The sequence below is a fragment of the Thunnus albacares genome, chromosome 3 (genome assembly GCF_914725855.1).
Source record: "Thunnus albacares chromosome 3, fThuAlb1.1, whole genome shotgun sequence".
Lineage (NCBI taxonomy): Eukaryota > Metazoa > Chordata > Actinopteri > Scombriformes > Scombridae > Thunnus > Thunnus albacares.
The window spans coordinates 10081101-10107566 of NC_058108.1; the positions used below are offsets into that span (position 1 = coordinate 10081101).

Consider the following 26466-nt stretch of genomic DNA (forward strand, 5'->3'; position numbering starts at 1 on the left):
TGGTGACCCATCGGATTCTGTGACCTATGGTGTTGGAAGCATAGTACTCAGATCCTTCACTTAAGCAAAATTATCTGATGTATTAAATGAATTTAGGAAAGTAAGTCATTAATACTGATGAGTCAATGCATAAGCAGCATTTTAATATGAGTCACAGCCTGATTTTCTGCAAAATTACCACTTTTACCTTACGTAAATTTAGCTGTAAATTTCTATACTTTTACTTAAGTAGGATTTTAAATGCAGGTTTTCACTTGCAATAAAGTAGTTTTACATTGTGGTATTGATAGACTACTTTTACTTAAGTAAAGGATTTGAGTACTTCCTCCAACACTGCAGGTTACAGAATCTGATGGGTCACCAAATACGATGTAACGCTTGTACCTAACGTTACAAACTGTATCTAACAGCACCATCTAGTGGAAAGTTTAAATCATTGCACTTGCTCTAGTGGGGAGACAACGTTAAATGACCCAAAACAAAATGTAAACTTAAACCCTTACATATGGTTTGGGTCAAATTTCACCCATTTTCACATTTTACAGCAATAAAAACACCCCAAATTACATTCTTTAAGACTGAACTTTTATGACTTTTCCTAAATTGGCTCAGAATATACAGAAATGGAAATAATTCAAAAGTATTTATTTTTGTGCTGCTGGTATACATTTTTACACATAGAGGGTGTTCTGGGTCAGTGTTTATTGATGTTTTTAAAGGGTTATAATGGGACCTACCATTCAAATGTTGTTGCATCCTTCATTTTCAATAAATTAATAGAAATAATTATGGCTGTTATCTTGTTTTCAATAACATGAGATCATAATATAGTGTGATTGCAAATGTATTGTGTGATAATGGCTGAGCCGCAGGTGTATTTCTCACTCTCTTAACTCTCACATTAGGTTATGCATGTTATACACAGAGCATTTGAATGCTGGTTGTTTAGCAAGTATCTGAATAATAATACATTAATAATAATACATAAATAATAAATTTACATAGATGACAACAATTTCACAATTACATATGTTTGAAAATAATCCTCAATGAGGTTTTGAAGACACTAAGCTCATTTATCATTCTTTAGATGTACAGTAACTGTGTTGCCGTAGTTATTACACTACACTCCTTTACATTACAATCATTTAACACTCATACAGAAATATATTGATCCTCTTATCTTTAGTAATCTTCTAGTCTGAGTCTTGGTACCTCCAGAAAAATGACTATACATGCAGTCGCATACTTCTGTCTGTGACTACAGGTGAGAAATACTTTGCAACAAAACATAAAAACAACCTAATGTGCTAATATGGAGCTTGAAATACAAAACTACACACTGAAAACAAAAGCATTTTTTTGTCAGTTAAAGAATTGTTACGAGCCTAATGTATTTGGAATTTTTGCAAATTAACAACGATGTATGAATCCAAATATAATGAGTGAATAATTTATCAATTAAACAACTTATCACTCTTGTCTTCCTTCATATGATTTGTACCACTTTGCACGGCCCTCTCTGTAAAATATCCTAAAAATGAACCGCTAAATACCTGCAAATTAGCCAGAAAATTTCCATGGAATTAGTATAAAATTAAAGGACCTGTAAAATTAAATGTCACCACTTTCACTTTTTTCGTGCACATTCTTCATACACCAACTAATTAGTGAACAGATATGACCTGAAGCATGTTTAATGCTTTAAATCAGATTCAAAAACAAACATTTTCTCACTTGCCCTAGTGGTATACTGTATATCCATGAAGATGAAGGTGAAATGTCTTTCTTTTCTTCTTCTTTTCTCTCTCTCTCTTTTTTTTTTGGAAATATTTTCAGATTTATGCAGTGGGGCCTCAAAATATTTCAACAACTTTCTGGTCAAAATTCAAATGCCAAACTCCATTTTTATTAGTTTTTTTCTTTTCACAGTTTGTATACCATACAAAGCACTTTAACTTTTATGAAGTGCTAGTGAAACAGCTGTATGAACTGATGAACTGATATCATTAGTTGTAGTAATGTTACTCTCTGGTCAATCTAGCTTGACACTTTTAGTGTTTTTATCAGAAGAAAGTTAAATACATTAAGAGCAATTCCACAAAGAAAAATGTTTCCCCTATACTCTCCCATTTATTTTTCCCTTTGGAGGAACCCCTACCCACCCAGAACACTTTCAAACAAAATATAAAACGGGCACATAATCGACCTTAACCCATCATTGTAGAATCCCGGTCCTGATCTAAATATCAAGATCCCAAACATGAATGACACTCTGTAGTACAACCCAGAACTCCTGTCCTGAGATAAAGACTCAAAAACTTCAAGCTCAGAGAACTGCAACGTACACTTCATATTACTTCTGAACCATATTTTTCTATTTCCTTTAGAGCACATGACTAATTGATCAACAGAGAGAGCAATCAGCAATGAAAACTTGTTATATTATTACAGCCCTACTAATTACATAACTACAACCCCACTTTTAACAATAACAGATGGAGTCTGACAGATGATACAACTCAGTCTGAGCCCTCAGGTATATGTTCTTATCTTGTCCACAACTGAAGAAATATTGGGACGATTTTTAAAAACTTTGTCTGACATTCTTTGGACTTTTCTAAAGCCTTGTCCACTTATTACAAGTTTTGTTTTCAGTTTCACTGAAAACAAAGAGGCATGCAATAATAGCTTTTACATCACTTACAGCGTGACATTTTAATCTAGCTATTGTATAGCATTGAGCTCAGCCAGTATGAAACAGCTATCGACACATACTTCTAATGTTCAATCCTGGATTATGTGTTGTAGGATTAATATTGGTGCTGTTGATCAAGCCTGGGGTTGGCCATACTCCTGTTAAAGTTGAGACAGATGATGATGATGAAACCCTCTCCACAGTCAACGCCTTGTTGGATCTCATAAGGTGAGAATGAAGTGTATATTCTTTCTGCTGATAAACCAATGAGTGAAGTGCTGATTAATGCAGTACTGATCACATTAGCATCTTACTGTTTTAGACCTTGCTGTTGTTCTCTGCATCAACACTATAATCTCATTATGTCCCCATTCTCAAGGCACAGGTGAAGGAAAAGAGCAGCACTGATGAGTAGAGTCAGCCTTTATAGCTTTGTCCTCTGAGAAGATAAAGTGTCCCTTAGTTTTAAGTAGCAGAATGCCTCACTCCTTTGAATTTGAAGGCTGGCAAGTATCATATCATAGGCATCGAGGGAGTGTTCCTTTATATTGGTGTGAGTGTTTGTGTGAAATGTGCTTTTGAAATTTGGTCACAGTTATAGTAAAAGGAATATTTCACTATTAATTATGTGGACTTTGCCTGACTTCCACCAGGCTGGAATATAAACTAGGTAAAGCAGGTAATTGCCCCATGCAGAGCTAATGAATGACCCATTTATGTGACCCATCACTTGATAACATGCTGTTTAAAAATGGAGGATGTAAACTGGGAAGATTTTAAATTACATTTCACAAATATAACACAACATACAAAACAAACAAAATGCACCAATAAGGCTTTGCTAAATGACAAAATAACAACATGGGTCTTTCATTATTACCTAATCTTCAGGCCCTGTGTCAAAATCTAGTTTTTGGACTTTTATTATTTCAGTTGATACTCTGCTTATATTGAACATATACTGTATATACGCACACAATAAATCATTTTACCACACAGAAAACCTGGGGCCATATAATATATCCGAAACACTGTACACAACACACAGAGAGGGGGAGGAATAGTCGGTTAATAGAGCCAAGGTACTTAGATTAATCCTGCCATTGACTTCCACATATAAAACACAAAACTCCCAAGTCACAAGGAATTACCGTTCACAGGAAGCAATGGGATTCTGATGCACAACTAAAAGTGTTGATCCTTTGTTTGTCACTTCAGCACCATGATCTGATTTTAGACTGTAGGGCTTCAAACCAATCAGGACCCACAGTTACAGTTTCAGTCATTAGGTCTTCATTGCCATCTAGTGGTTTACATGACACAGTATATGCAACGGCCACATAATATCCATCCATCAATTTCTATAGCATCTTATCTTTTTCAGGTTCAAGTTGACTGGAAAAGAGATGTAATATTAGGGAACTGATATTTCAAGCATACAACTGTTAATGGAAGAGGAAATAAACATGCAAGCACAAGTTCATGTTCTGGACATATTCTGGATCATTTTCTTGTCACTCAGACAAAAGGGAAATTGTGTGTTTGCACATGTATGCGTGTCAGCCTTTACACTATTCATTACATACAGAGCTGTAGTGATTATAGTTAAACTGAGTCACTAGCTGATGTTTGACTGAAATGATTTTGAGAAATGCTTGATTGACTGTTGAAACAGATCCAGGCTCCTGGCTTCATGATGTATCAGTAGGTGTTGTTTACAGCGAGACTCAGCTAATAATCCACCCAAACTGAGTGGAACACTTCCAGAACACCGGGAAATGCAATCAGCTACACTGAGTAAATCGTGCCAGTAAAGAAAATACATTTATGGAATGAATGACTATAAATCTTATCTGAAGCAGATTGGGGGGTTACGTTTTGTGTGATCACTAAGTCAAAATAAAAGCAAAGTGCATTTCCAGAAAGAAATTCTTCTTTTACCCGAGGATACAAAAATATTTGAGTTTTCAGTTGCACATTTCTCTCTGTTTTAGGAGAACAGCAATAATGCCTTCACACTTCTTTTGCAAAATAAGCATGAACTTTTGCAAAAATTTATACTCCCATCCTCCCATAAGAGGTCACAGACAGGCACAAACTGGCACATGTGTTGCATAAAAAGCCACATTTGGATGCACATGCAGTCACAAAAAAACACTATGTTAGTGTGATGATATAAGCACAGGAGGAGGATTAGCTTCACGGCAAAAGCTCGAGGGCTTTCATGACTGTGACATATTACACCTGTTACCCTCTGTGTGTGTATGTGTGTGTGTGTGTGTGTGTGAGTGTGTGTGTGTGTGTGTGTGTGTGTGTGTGTGCTTGCATGCTTGTCTATGTCAGTGCTTTTTTTGCCTGAATTTGAGTTTTTACAATATTCATAGTCAATCATGACCTGATTCTACAAAATATATTCTAATTTCTCTAATATTTGCATTAAAGTCCAAGTATTTGTCATATAGTGTGATTTATTTTTCCATGCCATGTTGGAGTTCAGTAAATTGATGCCCCTGGGTCTGATGTTTTGTGCTCGACCTGCGTCACTAGATATCTGGAAGAGAGCACTGGATTCTGTCCTAGACTTAATCTGCTTTTCACTTCATACACTGGTTTATTTCACAACATCCCACACCTCCCACCAAATCTACTTCTCTCTCCCAACCTCAAGTCCTCAGGAAAAGGTATATATATCTTGTTGGATGTAAGCCAATTACCTCCGATTCACTCTCAAGAAGATGGAGTGACTGTTTTCCCTGGAACAGTCTGCCCTGTCCACAACCTTTACATTACCACTGACACATTCAACACCCAGCTGATGCCTCTGGTTTGTGCTCAAAACATCTGTTATTCAGCCCAAGAACTTGATCAAAGACTACTGCAATCACATCTTCAACAGAACATATAACTCCTCCTTTACTCTTTCTACTTGCTCATTAAACTTTGATGCATACCCTCAGCTGTCCCCTGCCTCCTTGAGATCTTAACCTAACACAGGCTCCCCGCCATGATTGGCCCATACATCAGATCCACCTTCAGCCTCTCCGATTGGGCTGCACATTTATCTGCTGCCTATAACATCTTTTTTGAAGCTCATCCTTTCTGCGAGAAGTCAGCTCTCCATTTCTGGTACTGACTTAAAGGGACACTCCACCAATTTTAAATATCTAGATCAGTTTACTCGTACTCAGGGTACTATTCACCCTGTGAAAACTGTTGTATAATGGTGTCTGTTGCTCTGAACGAGCTTTGTCGAGTTTGAAACAACATCATCAGGGTCATTTGAAAGATGCTTTTGAGTTGCATTATGGGAAGTGTAGGATCCAAGGTCTTTTTTTGACAAATCTATACTAATAAGTCAGGATTTTTGGCCTTTGTTGCTTTGATTTTTGAACATTGTTTTAAATCTTTTGTTAGTCTCCCAACTTTGTGGAATTGTAACACTAAGTCTCTCTTTAAGTTCCCCTTAAAGAGCAAGACTCACATTGCTTTTGAATAAACTGACTTATGATCTTATGATTTAGACACAAGAAGGCTGTTTTCACATTTATCTGCTGAAAGTGGAAAGTTTCACCTTGAATCTCAGTTTAAGGTGTGCACTTAGGAGCATGATTTGTGACATCACAGTTTGGAGCCAGTTGTGGTCCAGTATGAAACTAAATGAGGTGCGATGTGGAAACCTGAAATCTGCAGTGCATATATACAGAGTATTTACTTTTCAGTGTAGTAGGAGCCATCTTGCTTTCAAGAGTTAAACTTTTAAAATTGAATATATATGCATATTTATAGATTCAGGATTTGAGAGAGGAAGTAGATGTGTTTTTAAGATTTTTTTTAACAAGGCAATTGAATGTATTTGTGGAAAAAACAAATCAGACACAATTAGACATAATTTGGTACATTTTCTCCTCATGTTTATTATCACCGTTATTTTCACTCCTTTCACTATTGTGAGTACTCATGCCCTCTGCCTTCCTTCAGGCATATAGATTGCTTGTATCAGATTTAAAATCCTTGTGCTGGGTATCCTCCAGGTCATGGTAACTCCGTACACACCAGACATGTTTGTTATAGCCTGAAAACTCATCTGTTTTTTCATACACTGCAGCACTGACTTTGATGTGAAATACAATCATACCCATGTTATCTTCAGTGTCTCAGTTCAACCTCAACCTCCAGTTTTGGGTCACCAACAACCTTGAGTGTTTTGTTTTATGAGGATTAAACCTGCAAGTCCCCAGAAAAACTGATCATTTATCACACTGGTCCCAGAAAAATGCTGGACTTTGCAGAGCCTTTGGTGTTTGTCCTCTGCTGATCAGTGAGGACATTTTAAATGATTTTGTGGGCATTTTTGCCTTTATAAGAGCTAGTAGAGAGTGGCGGTAAATGTGGGGAGAGAGGCAGTGTGAACTGCAACAAAGGTCCTTCAGGGACAAAGGAACATGTTGGCCAGTGCAGCAGTGTGACTCATTGATGTGTTGTAAGCATTTTCCTAAGAAAGTGACAATTGTAAACATTACATCTGCTAAATATCAGTATGTTAACATCCTCATGTTTGCATTTTGATTAAAAAAAATATAATATTAAATTATATTTTGTTGTGAAATTATCATGAAAATTAAAATGAGTTAAATTAAATTAAAGTTAAATTAAGTGCACAGAGCAGAGATGTTAAGAGAGCCACGAGACACTATGAGCCAGTGTCCAAATGTTGAGCACACAGAGCAGTATTTTTTTTTTATTTTTTATGATGGTTTCGTTACAAAATATAATTTATGTCCTTGCATAAATATCTTTTTCTGTGTTCATAATATCCCACCGCGCACTCAGAAATGAGGCACAAAATAACTCCATGTATGTCTGTAGTACATGTAGAGGATTTGTCTTTACAGTATGTGGAGATATCTCTTCTCTCATTAAAGGCAAAAGCAAATAAAACAATGCATTTAAACAAACGAGTAGTTGTAAAGAATGATGACATCCAGTCGATGACAAGTAGCAACTGGAGAATATTCAAATGCTCTGGGTTGGACAGCTGATCCAGTCTTTCCATTTCTCTGAGAGAATGACAAACCTCCACTGGAGCTATTCATTGACTAACATTAGAACTCTCACCCAGGTGTATGTGTGTGTGTGTGTGTGTGTGTGTATGAATGTGTGTGTGCTTATGAATGGGAAGGGAAGACGTGTCCTGCAGGCTCAGCAATCTTTCCAAAATGCACACTCAGCAGACCTTATCTGGATAAATAAAGATTTAAACCCAACAAGTATAGCATAGAGCTCTAACAGTGTAACTCCTCCTCTGTGTAATATGTTGATGTATTGGTCCCAGCAAACACAGTGTGTCCTGACTATAAATACATAAATATGGCAGGTATGATCTTGGCACTTTCATTTAGTAGCCTATACCTGCCTGTATGAGAGAGAGAGAGGGAGAGGCGGTGATGGAGCAGTAGAGTTGAGAGGGAGGGTGTTATGAATTGCTGCAAGCTGTGTGCGCCCTCGTGCTAGTTAACTTGACTGAAGCAGACACACACTTCCATTATGGCAGATTGAAATCTCCAGTGGTCCGTGTAAAGGAGTAATGTGTTAGTTATATGGCCTGGACTGTGAGGGATTTATGCACGTGCTAAGCCCATCGACAATGGCACAGGTGTAAACCTCACATCAGTTTTTGTTTTGACCACATTTATTCTGTTTTAGGAGATTATCTTGTGTGTCTGTGAACTAATTTGCATGTTTTTGCATCTAAACTAACTGAAAATAACTGAAAAGTCACATAACCAGTCCAAATCCTTTAGATGTTGACTTGTCATGGTTATTTTTTTTAATTTTACCAATTGATCACAATGTTCAAAAGAACATTTTCATGATTTGACAGTGATGGCTTCTTATAGCCAGACTCAATTATTTAAATCAAGTAATATTTGAATGGTTTCTTTTCTGTTTCCACAAGGCTCCTTTTTATGCTTCCATGCCAGAGACAACCGTGGCTGGAGGCGTCATGTTTTCGGGTTGTCTGTCTGTCCGTCCATCCATTTCTTCATATTTGGCACAAACGTCCACTTGGACTCAAGGAAACTAATTAGATTGTGGTGCTCAAAGGTCAAAGGTCAAGGTCACTGTGACCTCACGTCCGTTCCATTCTTGTGAACACAATATCTCAAGAGCACCTGGAGGGAATTTCATTTAATCTGGCACAAACATCCACTTGGTCTCCAGGATTAACTGATTAGATTTTGGTGGTCAAATGTCAGAGGTCAAGGTTGTCACAAAACACATTTTTGGCCATAACTCAAGAATTCATACGCTAATTATGACAAAGTTTCACACAAATGTCTTGTAGGATAAAATGATGAAATAATCACAGTTTATATCCAAAAGGTTGAAGGTCAACTTCACTGTGACATCATAATGTTCTCCAAAACACTTTTCTGGCCATTATTCAACACCGTAACTCAGGAACAGAAGGAGAGCTTGTGACCATATTTCACATTTGGTCATTTAGTGACGCTAATCTTGGTTCCCACCTTGAAACTGTGGTGATTGTATAGATCTTCTGTGCTGCCAGGTTGAAGATGTGTGTGAAGCATCCACATTTTAGAATTTGTAGATTCTTTGCAGCAATATCCATATTTGAAGCTTCGTCTACTGTCATGACTACAACTCTGTGTTTTATCAGAATCAGCTTTATGGGCCAAACATGTGAACACATACAAGAAAAATACACATAATACCTTTTATTAAATTCCTTCACTACAAATATCATGAGTCTGGACAGACATGGATGTAAACTGCAACTTGACTGGTTGGCGGAGGTATACAACGGTGAGGCAGTATTTCTAGTTTGAAATTATATATTGTTTGTACATTGTATGTTTTATCATAAGTCAAACAAAAAAAAAGAAAAGAAAAGTGGAATCTCACCCCCCCAGCCAAGATGAATCCATTCTTAAGGCTGTTAGCCACTGAATCTGCAATGGATTATTCATGAGCAACAAGCAGGAATGTCTAAAATATCTGCGGTCTGTTCATGTCTCCTTTATATTGCTTTCACACCCAGATTTTCTGTCTTTTCTCTTTGACTTCTGCAGAAGAGTGGCCTTGTGACATGACTCCCCTCTTACTGTGATGGCAAATCATAGTCATGCGCACCCAGTTTGACTGCTAAATATACTCTTGGCATGAGCTCACACACAAGTATGTGAGCCCACTCACACACACACACAGGTGCAACAGAAGAGCATTCTGTATAATGTATTGTGGTGTGGGATAATAAAATGAGCTGCAGAAATAGCCTAAAAGAACACATACAGCAAGTCAAAAAAGAATGAGTAGTGTGTTTTTGGGGGATAGAAGAAGACAGGTTTTCTTATGGTGAATAAATGAAGAAATTAGAGGTTACTGGAATTTCCAGCATTCACATTTTTTTGTGATTTTGAATTTGAAGATTCTCATTTTCACAGATATAATCCACACAGTGGTCAAAGTGAGTGAGTGTAGCGCGAGTGAGACACTTTGGCAGTGCATGATGCTGTTATGGGGAATTCAGCCATATTTCTCACTAACATTAAGGGAGATTTCACATGGCTGAACTGAAAAAAGCAGCCCAAGTGTACATGGTGCACCTGATTTGCTGCAACATCAGGTTTTCATTCCATGTAGTCTTTTGCTCTCCCCTCCCCTCTGCTCCCTTGCTTCTCTCATTGTGACAACCCCTGCTCACAGCTGGCAATCTGCTGTTTCAAAATCATATTCCAGTGATGATAACTTCAAACTAACCCATAATCACTTTGAAAAATCTTGCTTGTGTCTAAGTAATCAGCAGAAAAGAAGGATGCTTAAAAAAAGCCTCTTATGTATGTAAATATGCAAGTAAAAATAGCTTCTTCTTTTATCACCAGGTCTTAATGAAGATGGAAGCAAAGACGATCCTCTCTTTGAGGCATTTGATTTTCTCTCTTCAGGTCAGAGGTGAAGGGTTTCCAGGGCAAAGTGCAATAGATTTTAATTTCCCTTTGTCCCTGGTGTAATACACATGCTTAACTTGCACAAAAGGTAATTGTTAACTTGCACTTATGCACTTTTTGCTCACACTTAGCTCCATAGCAGTTTATCTTATCCAATCCTATACAAAATCCATCTTTTTACAAATGTTATTGTTGTACTGTTATGTGGGTATTGTCATTGTTTATCTGTGCTCTGACTCCTAGAGTCTATGGTTACAGTCATATACTTTGGTTTCTTCTGCGTTTTCTTCTCTGAATTTTTAAAGTTTGGGCTCTCTGACTGCAAGAAATCACTGGCAGAACAGAGGCCACCTATAGAGCAGACTAACAGCTGAACATCAGTCCAAGTCGTGACGTGAATCGTCTCCACTCCTGTCCGAAGCTCAAGGACCACACGCACACAGACATACACAATGACACACCTCCCTTCCCCGACCCCCCTCCTCTCTCTTCTCCTGCGGGCAACACAGAGTTTCATGGAAAATTGTCCGTGGCCTCTTTATGGACTCTAAACTGCAAGTAGTTACCCTGAGGAAACAACAAGCGTCCTGGCTGTGCGCACTGCGCCCTACACTTTTTGGAAACTGCGCCAATTGCCTAACGCACGAAGTTGTCCGCGCTTCATCAGAAGAAAGCAAGATCGAAGTGAATTCAGGTGAGCGCTGCTGGTTTCATTGATAGAATAAGAAGACTACAACAACATTGCGCTCATCTGGACTGTTGGTTTTGGATCGAGAGCGGTTTAAATGTCACCGCGGCTGGTTTGTGGATGAGGCGGCGGCGCACAATGGACAGTTCAGTCCCTGTAGTAAGCTACAGAATAAAGGAGAAAAATGTTGTCTGTCGCCAATAAACATTGCCTACAAATAACCTATTTCTTATGTTAGACAAAGTTTCATCGTATATTTTTGCCGCTGCTCAGTATTCCGGCAGCAAACGTATAACCGGAGCAGGTGTATGGCAACCCGCGCAGAAAAGAGGAGGGAGTTGTAAGAAAGAAGGCTTTTTCCACGACGGAATATATTGTGTATTGCTGTATATTTCCACTCTTCACACACAAGGAACTTCTTTTCCGGAGGACACTCCGAGAAAGTCTGAGAAGTTTGTCCGGGAGGGCAGAAAGGAAGGAGATGAGTCCCAACACTGTTCTAATGCTCTTCATTCTCTCTCTCACACGTGAGTTGGTTTATATTCTTTAAATATGTGTATTTAGGTGGAGTGATGCAAAAACTGTTGCAAGGATTAGTCAATAATAGTCGATTGATCGACAGAAAAATAATCACTAACAATTTTGATAATTGATTAAATGCTTTGAGTCAAGGAAAAATGTCTATATTCCCTAATTCCAGCTTCTCAAATGTGAATATTTTATTTAGTCCTCTATGACAGTAAACTAAATATCTTTGGGTTATAGACTTTTGGTCAAGACATTTGAGGACGTCACCTTCCCCCGTTTTCAGGAACTTTATAGACTAAACAACTAATCTGTTAATTGAGAAAATAATCAACGGATTAATAGATACTTAAAATAATCGTTAGTTGCAGCCCTAAACTGAAGTGTTCTCTCAAGGCTTAATAGCATTTTCTGAGACTTTTAGCCAGCCTGTTTTGGATCAAGACGCTGTCCATGGTGCTGAAACATTTTCCTTCATTATGTAAATATCTTTTGAAAAATAATGATCTCTCTCTCTTTCTCTCTCTCTCTCTCTCTCTCTCTCTCTCTGTCTGTCTCTCTCTCTCTCACACATACACACACACACGTGCGCACACAAACACGTGCGCATACAGACACACATATGCACAAAGAGAAAATTCACCTCAGGGAGTTAGTAGTGGCCTGCTGAAGTCAGTATATCCAGCACATACACACACACACACACACACACACACACACACACACACACACACACACACACACACACACACACACAGAGTTGAGTTATTTAGTCTCAGTGAACTACAGGAGAATTTGTTCTCATAACTAACCTAAAGATGCATGAATGAAATATCCAGTTTGGACCAATAATAACATACAATAACCCTGAAGAACTTATCCAACTAAATGCAAACATCATATCTCTACACCTTACTTTAGCTTTACTAAAGAGACATGTTGTCTTTTCATTGTCTCTCAGTGTAGCCAGGATCTTAGTGTGGAAATACTGAAATCATGATTTCAAAGTCCCAGTGAAACTAAAATTTGTTAGAGATGTTTGACTAGTCACCAATTTGTGAAATTTACATTTAAGTATTTGAGTTTTTTTTTTTTTGAACAATTTTTATCTTCCTTTCTTATATGTTGGTTTGAATACTATTTCAAAAGCTTTTCCACATACCAGGAATAGAATTCTGGCAACAAATCCCTTTCTTTTATTGAAATTACATTTTATGTACCTTTTACTTTTTTGCCAGAAACAGTCATATTGTCCAAACTTATATGAAAATACGTCTTAAATAACCCAACCCATCATGGGTAATCTGTGTGTATTTGTAGAATTTTAACCCCCCTCAGATCACCAGAAAATGGTCAAATTTACTGACAGAATATTGAGGCCATGACCTCTGTGTCCTTTGTCAGTAGCGTCCTGAGTGTGGCTAAGTTGTAGTTTGTGCTTATAGTTTTTCGTCATATTTTTCTCTGTGAATAGCATAACAGCAAAATCAGCTTCCAGTGTGTTTTGTTCAAACATTGTGGCAATCATCTTACATGAAGTATCTAATCAATGTTTGTAATCTGTGACAGTTGATTCACGTTGTTAGTGTAAGGTGTGATGATACATGTGAGTCCATTATGACTAAAGAAAACATGGTATGTTTTTGGTGGAGTCAAAGGCAGCCACAATGACACTCCATACAACAGCTTTGGCCTTAGAGACAGACAGGTTCTTATGGACTACGTGTATGGTATCCATACTCTTAAAATACATCTAAGTAAAAGGAGATGGACTCTTTCAATAATTTACTGTGGGCTATTTTATACCTATTGCCAAGAAAGCACTTGGATAGCATGTCCCACCTCTGTCTAAAAGAAGAGCTACCTTTTATTAACCTCACCTTTTGTCCTGTGGAGTTTTCATTCTTTACCCATGACATCGCTTCAGCTTGTAGGCTATTAAAATGATCAGATGAAGACTTATCTTTGAATAAAAAAAACATCAACTAACAGGACAAAGAGAGACATCAATGTTCATATCTGCTCTACAAAAACAACTGGACTCTTTAACACAGATCAGGTATGACAGAAAATATAGTCAAGCCTTTTTCTACAACATCCATCAAGGCAAAGATACCCTGAAATCGAGGTCTAAATTATTTAAGTGATGTAATCCACCAAGAAGGCACGTAGCACTTCTCTATGTCTTTTACCGTGTTGTTGTGAGTGTTTCCCTGGAGGCCTGAAGATTTGACCGGGCGCTGTACTCTGCAATGATGTTTGGCAGCAATCCTCAGCGTTTAACTGAAACTGATGTAAAACATAGTGATAAAAAAAAAAAACAAAACACACCACATCCATTCAATAATTTTAATCTAAGTTGATATCAAGAATACAGCCTGAAAATTACAGTGTTAATAGTTTTTACATACAGTGTACTAACGGTAAACTACACTGTTCTTATAATGTAAAAAGAAGGTGGACAAGGGACATCTTTATTTTACAACCCACACATCCCAGACATAAATTATAATAAGGAAGCTTTCAATTCTCAGTCCTTTGTTCTGTAGTGTACTGTCACTCAATAGGAATGGCTCTTTCCTCAGCTACAATTATTGATACTTTTCAAAATGAGATGGCAATGTTATGTATAAGTGAACTGATGACTAGCTTGCTACACTTTTCCTTATTCTGTATGTTTTCCCAAAAAAACTCAATAAAGTTTGTTTGTGAGTGAAAATACAATATATGTAACCATGAAACTTACTACTTTAAAATACTTTAAAATGTATACCACAAGTCATTTCATTGCAATGGCAACACTGTTACCCTGTTTCCCCCATTTTCCTGCCTCATTACCGAGCAACAATATTACTGTGCTACTAAAAAGGTACTAAGGAAAATAATAACAATAACAATAACAATAACAATAACAATAACAATAACAATAACAATAACAATAACAATAACAACAACAACAACAACAACAATAATAATAATAATAATAACAATAATAACAATAATAATAATACTTATTTACCCTGTAATTTGGAGGCTGTCATCTGAAGTTATCACACTAAATACTGCGGCACTGAGGCCACTTCAGATAAAATCTAAATGTGATAAAGGCTTCTAGCTATCAGGTTAACCTTCAGTTCCACTAACATATTTCCATTACACAAGCAGATTCCTCAAGTTTCCACTTCATGGCAAATAATTCTCTGAAGTTAAAATAAACTAAAACACAGTCCCATTGCCTTTCCTCATTGTCAAACAGCTGGAAATATTGACATTCATTGTGACATGAAAACTTGAAACAGCAGGGTGCTGCTGAGAAAACATCCATGCTCATTCAGCCTTCCCTGTATGTAATCTTACAAAAACAGACAATTCATGTGGCACAGAGGGGGTGAAGCAGTCTAGATATTAAACGCTCCCTGCTCTGTTGTCAGTTTGTTTGACAATGTAGACATAATGGCTGCGGAAGCCAAGAGAGTGGGTCAAAAGCATTTTGCTTCTGACTTATTCATACGATCACTTTTACATAACCAATAATTTAGGGCTGACGAAACACAAAGCTTCAGGGGTCCTCTCATGGGGAAGGATGCATGACTGGATTTTTGTTAGTTCTTTTGGTCTAAAACCCTGCAGTAAAGTGTGAGACTAAAGGACACACACCCATACAACCACCCCCATACACACCCACCCACACTAACACACCCACACACACACACACACACACACACACACACACACACACACACACACACACACACACACACACACACAAAGACATTTTAAAGAGGACATGTGATTCAGCCTCAGTGCTCTTTGGTAAATTTACTTCATTACAGCCAACTTGTTTATTGTTCATCATTCATGACGACACTGTGCTGAAAACATACTGTGATAGACAGAAAATCACACATTGAGCTGCAACACACACACACACACACACACACACACACACACACACACACACACACACACACACACACACACACACACACACACACACACATAAACACATACACAAACTGTGGTGACATTTTTGTATTCAGTGTTGCAGCGAAAAGGAGACACACTACCCCAGAGTTTGTGGTTTGCTAAAAGACAAACATATGGCATTTATTCGTTTATGACATTTATTTATGGCTGACTGCCTGTGCTCTTTTCAAACAGAGCAGTAAATGAGATTGTATCTGTATGCCTCCTATGGTTTATAGAGGTTTCAAAATGTACACTTTCAAAATGTAATATTTCCAACTCTCTGACTTGCATACAGGCAGCAGGGCAGAGAATGCAGAGGAGCGGCTGGTGAACTACCTGTTGGGTCCGGAGCGCTACAACAAACTGATCAGACCAGCTGTCAATAAGAGCCAGCAGGTCACCATCTCCATACAGGTGTCTCTGTCTCAGCTCATCAGTGTAGTGAGTACACACACATACACACACACACACACACACACATACACACACACACACACACACACACACACACACACACACACACACACACACACACACACACACACACACACACGCCTATTCAGTTTTAATATCTCTCCACAATGCATACATTACACCTCTGCAAAACCCCCAGCGATCCTAGCAATTCTTGTGCAGTCTACTTTTCAAAAGTCTTTTAGGATACTGGGCCATTATTTACATGTAGGCTGCCTATCACGGCTCTGATTTATGACAAATTCATTGTCCAGTAGACCAGATTTTATACTTAGAAATTTGGAATCATGGTCATTGTTAAGTCTACAGTATGGAGAGACAGTTTCACTCATATACAGTACCGGTCATAGATAGGATGATGATATCTGTTAACATAAAAGCATGAAACACTCCTGGATAATGTTACAGTCAGATTGGTTATGGCCACCAGTCTTAAGTTTTCTTTGTTCACGTTTTTTTCCATCAGTTTGGCATATCAGAGGTCCACCATAGTTGCTGAATTCATCCAAAATTGAACAGATTGAAGCTACAAATTGTATCATCAGTTTTGTAAACAGGGTAATCTTTAGCTTCCAGCCATCCTTAGCTGCAATTTTAAGCTCTGTCATTGGATGTTTCTGGCCAAAATGCGCATTGGGTTTTGGTAACCATCTCTATAATACTACTACTACTACTACTACTACTACTACTACTACTACTACTACTACTACTACTACTACTACTACTACTAATAATAATAATAATTGTTATTATTATTATATTTTCTAACACAGTTGTTCATCTTTCGCACTGATGAATCAACTGTAAGAGTTTATTGTTCATCCGAACCGTAGAAATGCCCAAATGTTGAGTCACCTAACATTGTCTTTGGGAAAAATGAATGAGACTTCTGGAAAAGCCCTTCTCACTTTGCATTTCTGTGTTTGTTCTTTCATAGAGTTTGGTGACATCATGTAAAACAAAGTATAGCTCCACTCAGTGGACTTTTTCACAGCAGACATTTTGACAAATAGGAAAAGCACCGGTGGTGCTAATAAAATGGCTCCGTTCTGTTCAAGTGTCTAAGTTAGAAAAGACGTGTGACAGTGAGCCAGCATGCAGGACCCTGAAACTGAAGCAGCTAAATGAAATTCAGCCATCATTAATTCTATTATTTACACCTGTGCTTTTCCTACATGTCAAAATGTCTTCCATTAAAATAAGACAGCAACATAAATATTGTAATAGCTATAAATAAATATAACATCACTAGAATAATGCATCATAGCTTTTTATTTAATTTAATTTAATTTAATTTAATTTAATTTAATTTTATTTTATTTGCACACACATAAGACTCCATAAAATCCAGATAATGATAATAAAAAAGATGTGACAGTTATCCAGCCACAGTCCAAAGACACACAGGTGTGGTAAACTGGCAAATGTGCCTGTAGGTGTAAGTGACTCAGAATTTATTTGTCCGTCTCTTTGAGTTAGCTCTGTGATAGACAGGTGACCTGTCCAGGGTGCAGACCAGCTCTCACCCAAGGCATGCTGGGATAGGCTGCAGCCTCCCTCAACCCTGCACAGGGTAAACAATTTTGAAAATGGATGGATAGATAGTTTTTGGACATTTGCTTAAAAATAGTAATCCATCGCTGGATTATGTTATTTTTACACTGAATGAAGCTTGGTTTCCATTGTGTGCTGTAAACACACTCTAATTCACCACAGCTATTATTTACAAAGGCTGTGCTGTGGCATGCTGATGTGCCCACAAGCAAGATGAAGTATCAGTCGAATTTGAAAACACCCATTACATTAAAGTCACTAAGTATTGACCATGAATAGATGGTCAAAAGTGCCTTTCATAATTCCAGTTCTGCCACATCCACATGTCACATCTTCTGTATTTAATGCATATAGAAATGGAGACATTGTGGTTTAACTGTCAGACTTTGGTTCAAAATTTACTGACCATAAACAGCTAGCATAGCCCTGATGACAGTAAGATTCACACTTCCTCTAACTGTGAAAAAAATTCAGCTGATTACTGAAGGTAGATTTACCAGTGGCTACCGTTAGCAAGGCAGCCTGTTTTTCCACTCAATGCGTTGAGATGAAATTTATAGCAACAATCCCATCCAATTCCTTGTAAGACTGCAAACAAAGCAGATAACCTAAATGCCAAAGTGAATTAGAGTTACTTGGATTAAAGATGTAATGTCATTGCTGAATTTATAATTGTAATTCCTTACACTACCTGTCACTGAGAAAGGTGTCACATTGCAGTAGTAATGCATTACAGAAGGATGCTGCTGCAGACGGGGCTTAATTGAAATTTTCCTCACTCTCCTCTTAACACAAGACCACTTACAATATATTCATATCAAAATACTTTATCCTCCTGTCACAACCAGATCCCAGCAAGTCTGATATATATGACATCTGAAATAAATCTTACGATGTATTATATACTTTATAACTTTTGACCACACATACCGTGTCTACTCAGGTTGGACACAAAACTTCCTGCACATTACAAAGCAATTCAACTCTGTATTAAGTTCTATCTTGGTGACATTTATGAAGATCTTAGAGGGTATTAGATTAGATTGATAGATTTTTCCTCCCAAATGGTTCTGTATTATCCCACTCCTTATAAATGTGCTTTGACATTTGAGTTTGACCGTTTCTGTATCTTATTAACACCACTGCCATCATAAAAAAGTAAAATATTGTGGAGATGATACTTGATGTGTGACAAGCTGACTGCTGTTTTCTTGCAGAATGAGAGAGAACAGATCATGACGACCAACTTGTGGCTGTTTCAGGTAGAGCACAATCTTCACCACTGCTCAGAGCCCATACAGTGTTCAGTATAAAGTTTGTTAAAGTACTATATGGCTGTGTTTGTCAGTAATGAACTTTATGAACCCTCTCTCTGCAGGAGTGGAATGACTACAGGCTGAGGTGGGACCCAGACAAGTATGAAGGCATCAAGAAACTACGAATACCCTCCAAACATATCTGGCTTCCTGATATAGTGCTCTACAACAAGTAAATACATGCATGTGTGCTATACAAAAACATGATTCTGTTGTGCTATATTAAAGTAAGTGTAAAGGAAAAAAGCCAACCCACATAAAATGTAAATGTGTGTGTGTTTGTGGTGGTCCCTATATTAATGGATTAAACCTGATTTACAGTGTATAATTCCATTAAGAGGTTTTCCAACATTGCCATCACAGCATTATGAGCATAAAACCTGCTGCCAAAATTAGTATGTCTCTCTATGGGGATTTTGTTATTAAAATTTTCTGTATCCTCTTTTAATTTTTACAAACCTGTTTTGCTGAGGTGAAGGGGTTACTGAGTGCTTCATCAGTCTTAAATGATCTGGCTTTATTGTCACTTCAGACGATGATGAGGGAGAGTTTGGGACTGTCTGATTATCATCATTACAATAAAGGGAAAAAAGTGTTTCTTGCTGCGTCCTTGGTTAACTGACTTCAGATATATCTTATTCAACTGTTGATTGCAATCGAAGGAAGGGAGAGTGGCATGGTGGATATGTGTTTGAATTTAGTTTGTATGGCTTCTCCTACCTCTGGATCCATACACTTTCTAATCTTATATTTCTCCCAACAACCTGTCACAGTGCTGACGGCGTCTACGAAGTTTCCTTCTATTGCAACGCTGTGGTCTCCAACACAGGGGACATCTTTTGGCTCCCCCCAGCCATCTACAAGTCAGCCTGTGCCATCGAGGTGCAGAACTTCCCCTTTGACCAGCAGAACTGCACTCTCAAGTTCCGCTCCTGGACTTACGACCACACAGAAGTGGACCTGATCCTCACGAGTGACTTTGCCAGCCGTGATGACTTCACGCCTAGTGGAGAGTGGGACATCGTCTCGCTCCCAGCACGTAAAAATGAGGACCCCAACGACATCACTTACCTCGACATCACCTATGATTTTGTGATACAGAGGAAGCCGCTGTTTTATACCATTAATCTGATCATCCCTTGTGTACTGATCACGTCGCTGGCTATCCTGGTGTTCTACCTGCCATCAGACTGCGGGGAGAAGATGACGCTGTGCATCTCAGTGCTGCTGGCGCTCACTGTGTTCCTGCTGCTTATTTCAAAGATAGTGCCACCCACTTCTCTAGCAGTACCACTCATAGGTCAGTTTTATTATAGTTTGTGTAGACTTGATAAAACTGGGAATGCGAAGCCTTTGAAATTAGCTACAAATGACTCCTAGGAATTAAACCAGTAAAAAAACACAAACCCAATTTGATAAAGAGAGAGCTATTGAAAGTGTATATAAATCATTATTGAGATTAGCAACAAACAAAAACTTAATTGATTAGACTTCATCTTCAATCACAATGATATTTAAAGACCAGCTTCCAGGGAATGATTAGCTCGAGGAACATGGGTGGAAAGAAAGATCATTGTTCAGATATGTTGATGTCAGAATTGTGAAAGTAGGGACTTTGACAGTGTAGGAAAGTGGAAGTGACAAAGAAGGTTAGAAGAGGAGGAAATTACAGAAATTCACCCATACTGTAGAGGAATAAAAATACAATGTGAGAGAAAAGATCTTTCTTTTCAGCTAAGTCCTGATGAAATTTTAAATGAACAAATAACACACAAAGAAGTTTTTGATGTCTTTTTTGTATATACAGAACCAGAGTCCAGTTTTGCTCAAAAGGAAGCTTGTGAATTCCAAAGGTTTTTTTTTTCAAACTGCCTCCATGTTTGTATGTAAAAACATTTTTACGTCCTTGGTGTTAAGTTAATTATCAGTTGCAAGAAAACATAGAAAATGCACGTCATACGTACACAGTCATATCAGACTCATAGATATTACATTTGAGAATTATTTGTAATAGATTGCAAAAAAAAAAAAAAAGAAGCCCATTAGCAATATTTATTTTTTCATGTTGCAACTTTCCTCTTTCTCTCTTAGGTAAATACTTGATGTTCACTATGGTGCTGGTCACTTTCTCCACTGTGAGCACTGTGTGTGTCCTCAACGTGCACCATCGCTCCCCATCCACCCACCACATGCCCGACTGGGTCAATCGCCTCTTCTTAGTCCGTCTTCCCACATTCCTCCTCATGAGGCGTCCAGGCTCTTCCAATGTCCGTGATAAGCTCCGCCGGAAGTACGCTAACCGGAATACCACCAGAAAGAACAATTCCCAGAGTGGCAGAGAGAGGAAGCACTGTTCCAACATAAAACTCGGTGGGATCCGAACAGACACTGACTCCTTCTACGTGAATGAAGACTTGGCCCACAGGTTTTGTTGGAAAGTGGGAGACATCCCAGATGGGGGTGGTGGGTTTTCAGACTTCCGGAGGCCTTTGGGCACTCAATGGGATGCAGATCTGGAGGAGGCAGTGGATGGAGTGAAATACATCTCTGAACACATGAAGACTGAAGACGACGATGAAGGGGTGAGGAGATAATGATGTGGTTAAAAAAGATGTGATGATGAGCAGGAAGAGATAGTATCAAAGGAAGGGAAGAAAAAATATAATATTGAATGGAATGAAGAAAGACAAGGCCCATGAAGGCAGATTATAGAGATGGATGATGACAACAGTGAAGGAGGAGGAGATTTATATGAGGAAGGAGGATGTTATCAAGATGAGAAATTTGCTTTTGTCCTTTTGTGATGTTATTCTAACCTGCTAATCATCTCCCTTTTGCTGAAAATATCAGATATCCTTAAATAACACTAAGACTCTACAGCAAATGCTAATGTCAGCATGCTAATATGCTCACAATGACAGTGCCAACATGCTGATGTTAAGCAGGTACAATGTTACTGTTTGCCATCACAGCATGCTAACATTTGCTAATTAACATTAAACACAAAGTACCTCTGAGTCTGATGGGAATTTTGCAGGTATTTGGTCATAAAGTATTAAACATGCATGGAAAAGTCAGTGGATCACAAAAGTTATTACAACACATCCTGAGGGGGCCATGAACATGTGTAAAAAATTTCCCCAAACCAATCAACAGAACAACATTGCCATTCCTAGAGGCATGCTGCTTGTATAGTTAAAAACAAAAACCTTGCTCAAACACTCATACAAACACAAACTGATGAAGACAGCACTAACCCCAACACCATATTTGTGGCCTTGGGCTTCCAAACTTCCACAAACCTCCCACACTTAATAAATATTACAAACAAGTTGTGCAGCTGTAATTGCTCATGGCATATTTTACATCAGGCTGCTTCTCCTCTCTGTATCACCGACTGCAATGCAGATAAAAATATAACATCATGCGTTTGATGTCCTAGAACCATTATAGCCACAGCAGAAGTTAATGAAACACTACTTCTTACACACTTAGGTTTAGAGACCTGGCCACACACTTTATTGTATGTCATTGATGTGTCTTAGCACCCTGTAATAGTGCAACTTCTTGGTTTGGTTTCAGATAATAGAAGACTGGAAGTACGTAGCCATGGTGATAGACCGTCTGTTCCTGTGGATCTTCATCCTGGTGTGTGTCGTGGGAACACTTGGGCTCTTCATGCAGCCGCTGTTCCAAAGCTATAACACGCCCACTGCTGATGACACTGAGTGAGTCATGAACACACTCTGAAACACATATTAAAATACATGCATACATACACCTCTTAGTTTGGCAAAGAAGGTAATATTAATATCTAAAATATAAAAGAAACACCCTTTTCCTTTTACCTGATAAATCAATTGACCCCATATATTGTTGTATTCAGAGAGGCTCAGCATTTGTATTTGCTTTTGATTAAAACTGAAAGTTTGTGTTCTGTTTCTGCTGTATCCCAGGTTTGGACTTTTTGCAGCTAATGGTCTTTGTTACTGTTATGAGAACAGTTTCAAACTTGTAATACAGGGATTCATTGAGAACTGTGATTTCAAACTCTGCTTATCCAATGATTTGACCTACTACAAAGCTTACAACAAACCTACAACAAAGCTGATGAAAATGGTGAGAGTGAACCAAAACGCTAAAGTTGCAGATAATAAAACCAAAACAATGAGCTGAAAGATGCTAAAACGCTCCATAGAGCTGTAGGGCATTGCAGTGTCAGAGGATAATTCTCTGTGGGTTCATCACTGCAAGTGACCCCTTTTACATACCAGTAGTTATGTGATCCATTTATGATGTTAAAATGTTGATTATATGTGTGGTTTTCCATAAACACATAGGTGTAGGTGATTTGTTAATGGTTTGATATGAGCCCAAACTGCAGCAAGTGCCTGTTGCCTACACCTCCATCTACTCAGCCTACTCTACATGTTGGCTGCTTCTTTTACCATATCTTCTTGCAATATTTAAAAATGATCTTCCGACAAAAAAAGCACAGGATGTCCATATCATGAAGAACTATTCTTATACGCCACAGAGTTAGCAGTCAATGACATCTATGCCTAAGGCTACATGAAGCTATAGCTGTTTCATACATTTTCAGCCTTACATTGGCTGTCAATGTAAGCTTTAATAGTGAAGCATGACGAAAGAAGTGATATATTTATTATAAAAAGAGCTAATCTGCATCAGAGTTCATTAAAGCTCCAAGCAGAGAAGAAGAGAAAGTGTTGGCTGACTGCTGACTGAGATTAGCGGATACTCTATGATAGAGTATGGTAGAATCACAAAGTATCTAATTTATGATACATGACTGAAAATGGCAGCCTAAGTATGATGTGGTTTTTGCTTTGAACATGTGCAGAAATATTATGCAAAGAAACTGTAGACACTGATAACGACTGGTATCAATTAGCAGAATCACAATTGATAAAATTAAATATACCCAACCCTGTAGTGATCACTGCTCGTGCCAAATACTTTTTCTTCAATTTGAACAAACTAGCTACCAGGTGTTTAGTTCAACAAAGTGTAAGAGCTCTCATGAACTGGGTATTATCAGTAACAAAGTTACAATAGCAAAGCAGATGTATTTATGTGAAAATATCACAGTATACTCTGCATGTCTTCATTAGTAATCTTATTCACTATATTGTGTTTTTTTTCCACAGGTATGGAGATTTCTAGGATTTTTGTGCCACAAGAAGGAAACAGTCAAGAAAATGTCTCTTTTAGGAAACTATACTGTATAAGTGAGAAGCTACACTAGGTCTGGCTCTGATCAGTCTCTATTAGTTGGATCTGATACATACCCGGCCTAATCGATGCAGCCAGCTACAAAGTTGACCTCAAACGAAGACAGAATCGTACTGGAACACTTTCTTATTGCATGGCTTCTATTTTTGCCAGCCTCTATTCAAGCTCCTCCATCATCATAGGCATGACAATCCTTCTGACAATCTTTCTAAAACTACTAGTTTGTGCAACCTCTTTCAAGTGGACGTTATAATGGAGCAAAGATGGTGACCATGCACTATTTTTGACACAATGCACACTACAGTTGCAGACTATTTTCCCCAGTGATTGACTTTGGCAGTGTAAAGAACAACCACAAAACACAAAAACTGGTGAAAAATACTGGTAATTTGTTGTATTTGTCTGATTCTGAAGTGGCTCTGGTACTGATAGAACTGTTGGAGCTCCACATAGACTAACAAAAAGCTTCTTTGCAGCCTCTATTATGAAGTCTGTTCCTCTCTACAGCGTTGTTGATGTGAAAAATCAGACTTTACGGGACATTATACCAGTTTTTCATGTTGGCACATTACAATGGACCCTCATTTCTCCTTTCTCTACCTTTCTCAAACAATCTTTATTGTAACAAAGCGAGGGCACTTTGTCCCATCCACTTTTTCTCTTCATAAAAATATTAATGCACACACACTCTCTCTCTGTCTGTCTTTTTCTTGTTCTGCTTAAGAGCTTTGTGCCTCATCTTCACCATCCACCTCCAAAGCAGTGTTGTAATTGTTAATGCCTTCTTATATATTTTTCTCTTGCTTTCTCTTACTGCCTTTCTCTTACTTGTTTGGTTGTTATTCTCTTATATTTTCTCTCCTTTCTGTGCCATATTACATCACGAGGCCTGTCAGAAAAACCTAAGAGTTCTTCAAGATAACCTTTACTACAATGAAAAATAAGAAACAGGACAAAAAGAAGCTTGCAAAGATGGATGAAATTTAATGCAACTGTGACAGACGGATTCCTTAGAAGTCCTATATGCACACATACATACACACACAGACACACACAAACGTACACACATACACATTTTTACTGTGCATAGATATTTGTTGTTGAATACGCTGACAGAAGATGAATTAGGACAGAAATAAAATGTAGCAACACCAGGTTACATATTAAGAATAAATATGACACTAACTGTATTCTACTCTAATATGTTGAATAAAAAAATAATCATTTTTTTGTGTTTGGCCAGTGCTGTTCCCTCAATCATTTGTTCAGCAGTTCTGTCTGGCATATGCCTTTTTCACACACACATTTATAAAATTTCACAGGTGTAAATCATCAAATTTATGACATCTGAATTCCATTTAGCTTCTTCAGTTTCAGAGTCCTGGTATAGACCCTTTTCACAGCAGACATTTTGACTTGTCAAAGCAGGAAAAGCACAGTTGCAAATAATAACATTAACAATGGCTCCATTTCATTAAGAGTCCCAGTAAGCCATGTCGGTGAGTGAGCATGCACAATCCCAGAGCCCTGCAACTGGAATGCAGCCATCATTAATGTAATTAATGTCACCTGTGCTGCTCCTGCTTTGACAAGTCAAAATGTCTGCTGTGAAAGGGGGTCTATTGTGCATGCTGGCTCGCTGTCACACTGTCATGGCTTACTAGAACGCTTGACTGGAACAGAGCCATCGTTAATGTTATTAGTAACGCCTGTGGTTTTCCTTCAATAAGTCAAAACAGCTATAAAAAGGTATATTCCTTTATTCCAGAGTTTAAGTTAAGGCTGTAACCTATTAGTAGCTCAACTATAATGTTGGTAAACCACTTCATAAAGCAATGAACAACATATACAAGCTACTGTATGATAGAAAATGCATCACTTAATTGAGGCCTGACAATATTTGTATTACTACTGAAAAAAAAATGGAAATGAAAATTGAAAGTTTAGAACTAAGCAACTGAAAAAAATCTTAGATATTGCTCTATAACATTAAATAGCAACTATCATTTTATTTAA

The 26466-nt window shown here is 37.9% G+C and overlaps 1 protein-coding gene across 1 annotated transcript; it reads left to right on the plus strand.

The window, feature by feature from the left end:
- The first annotated feature begins 11137 nt into the window (after positions 1-11137).
- Positions 11138-25688, plus strand: chrnb5a (cholinergic receptor, nicotinic, beta 5a). Its single transcript, XM_044347635.1, has 8 exons — positions 11138-11883; positions 16146-16291; positions 19096-19140; positions 19257-19366; positions 19968-20494; positions 21286-21776; positions 22777-22922; positions 24366-25688. Exons 1-8 carry the CDS (start codon positions 11838-11840, stop codon positions 24379-24381), a joined length of 1527 nt encoding a protein of 508 aa, XP_044203570.1. The 5' UTR covers positions 11138-11837; the 3' UTR covers positions 24382-25688.
- Positions 25689-26466: the final 778 nt, after the last annotated feature.

Coding starts and splice junctions, on each gene's coding strand:
- chrnb5a (XM_044347635.1), top strand. CDS start 11,838: ATGAGTCCCAACACTGTTCTAATGCTCTTCATTCTCTCTCTCACAC. Junction 11,884..16,145: donor CTTCATTCTCTCTCTCACAC/GTGAGTTGGTTT, acceptor ACTTGCATACAG/GCAGCAGGGCAGAGAATGCA. Junction 19,367..19,967: donor GATATAGTGCTCTACAACAA/GTAAATACATGC, acceptor AACCTGTCACAG/TGCTGACGGCGTCTACGAAG.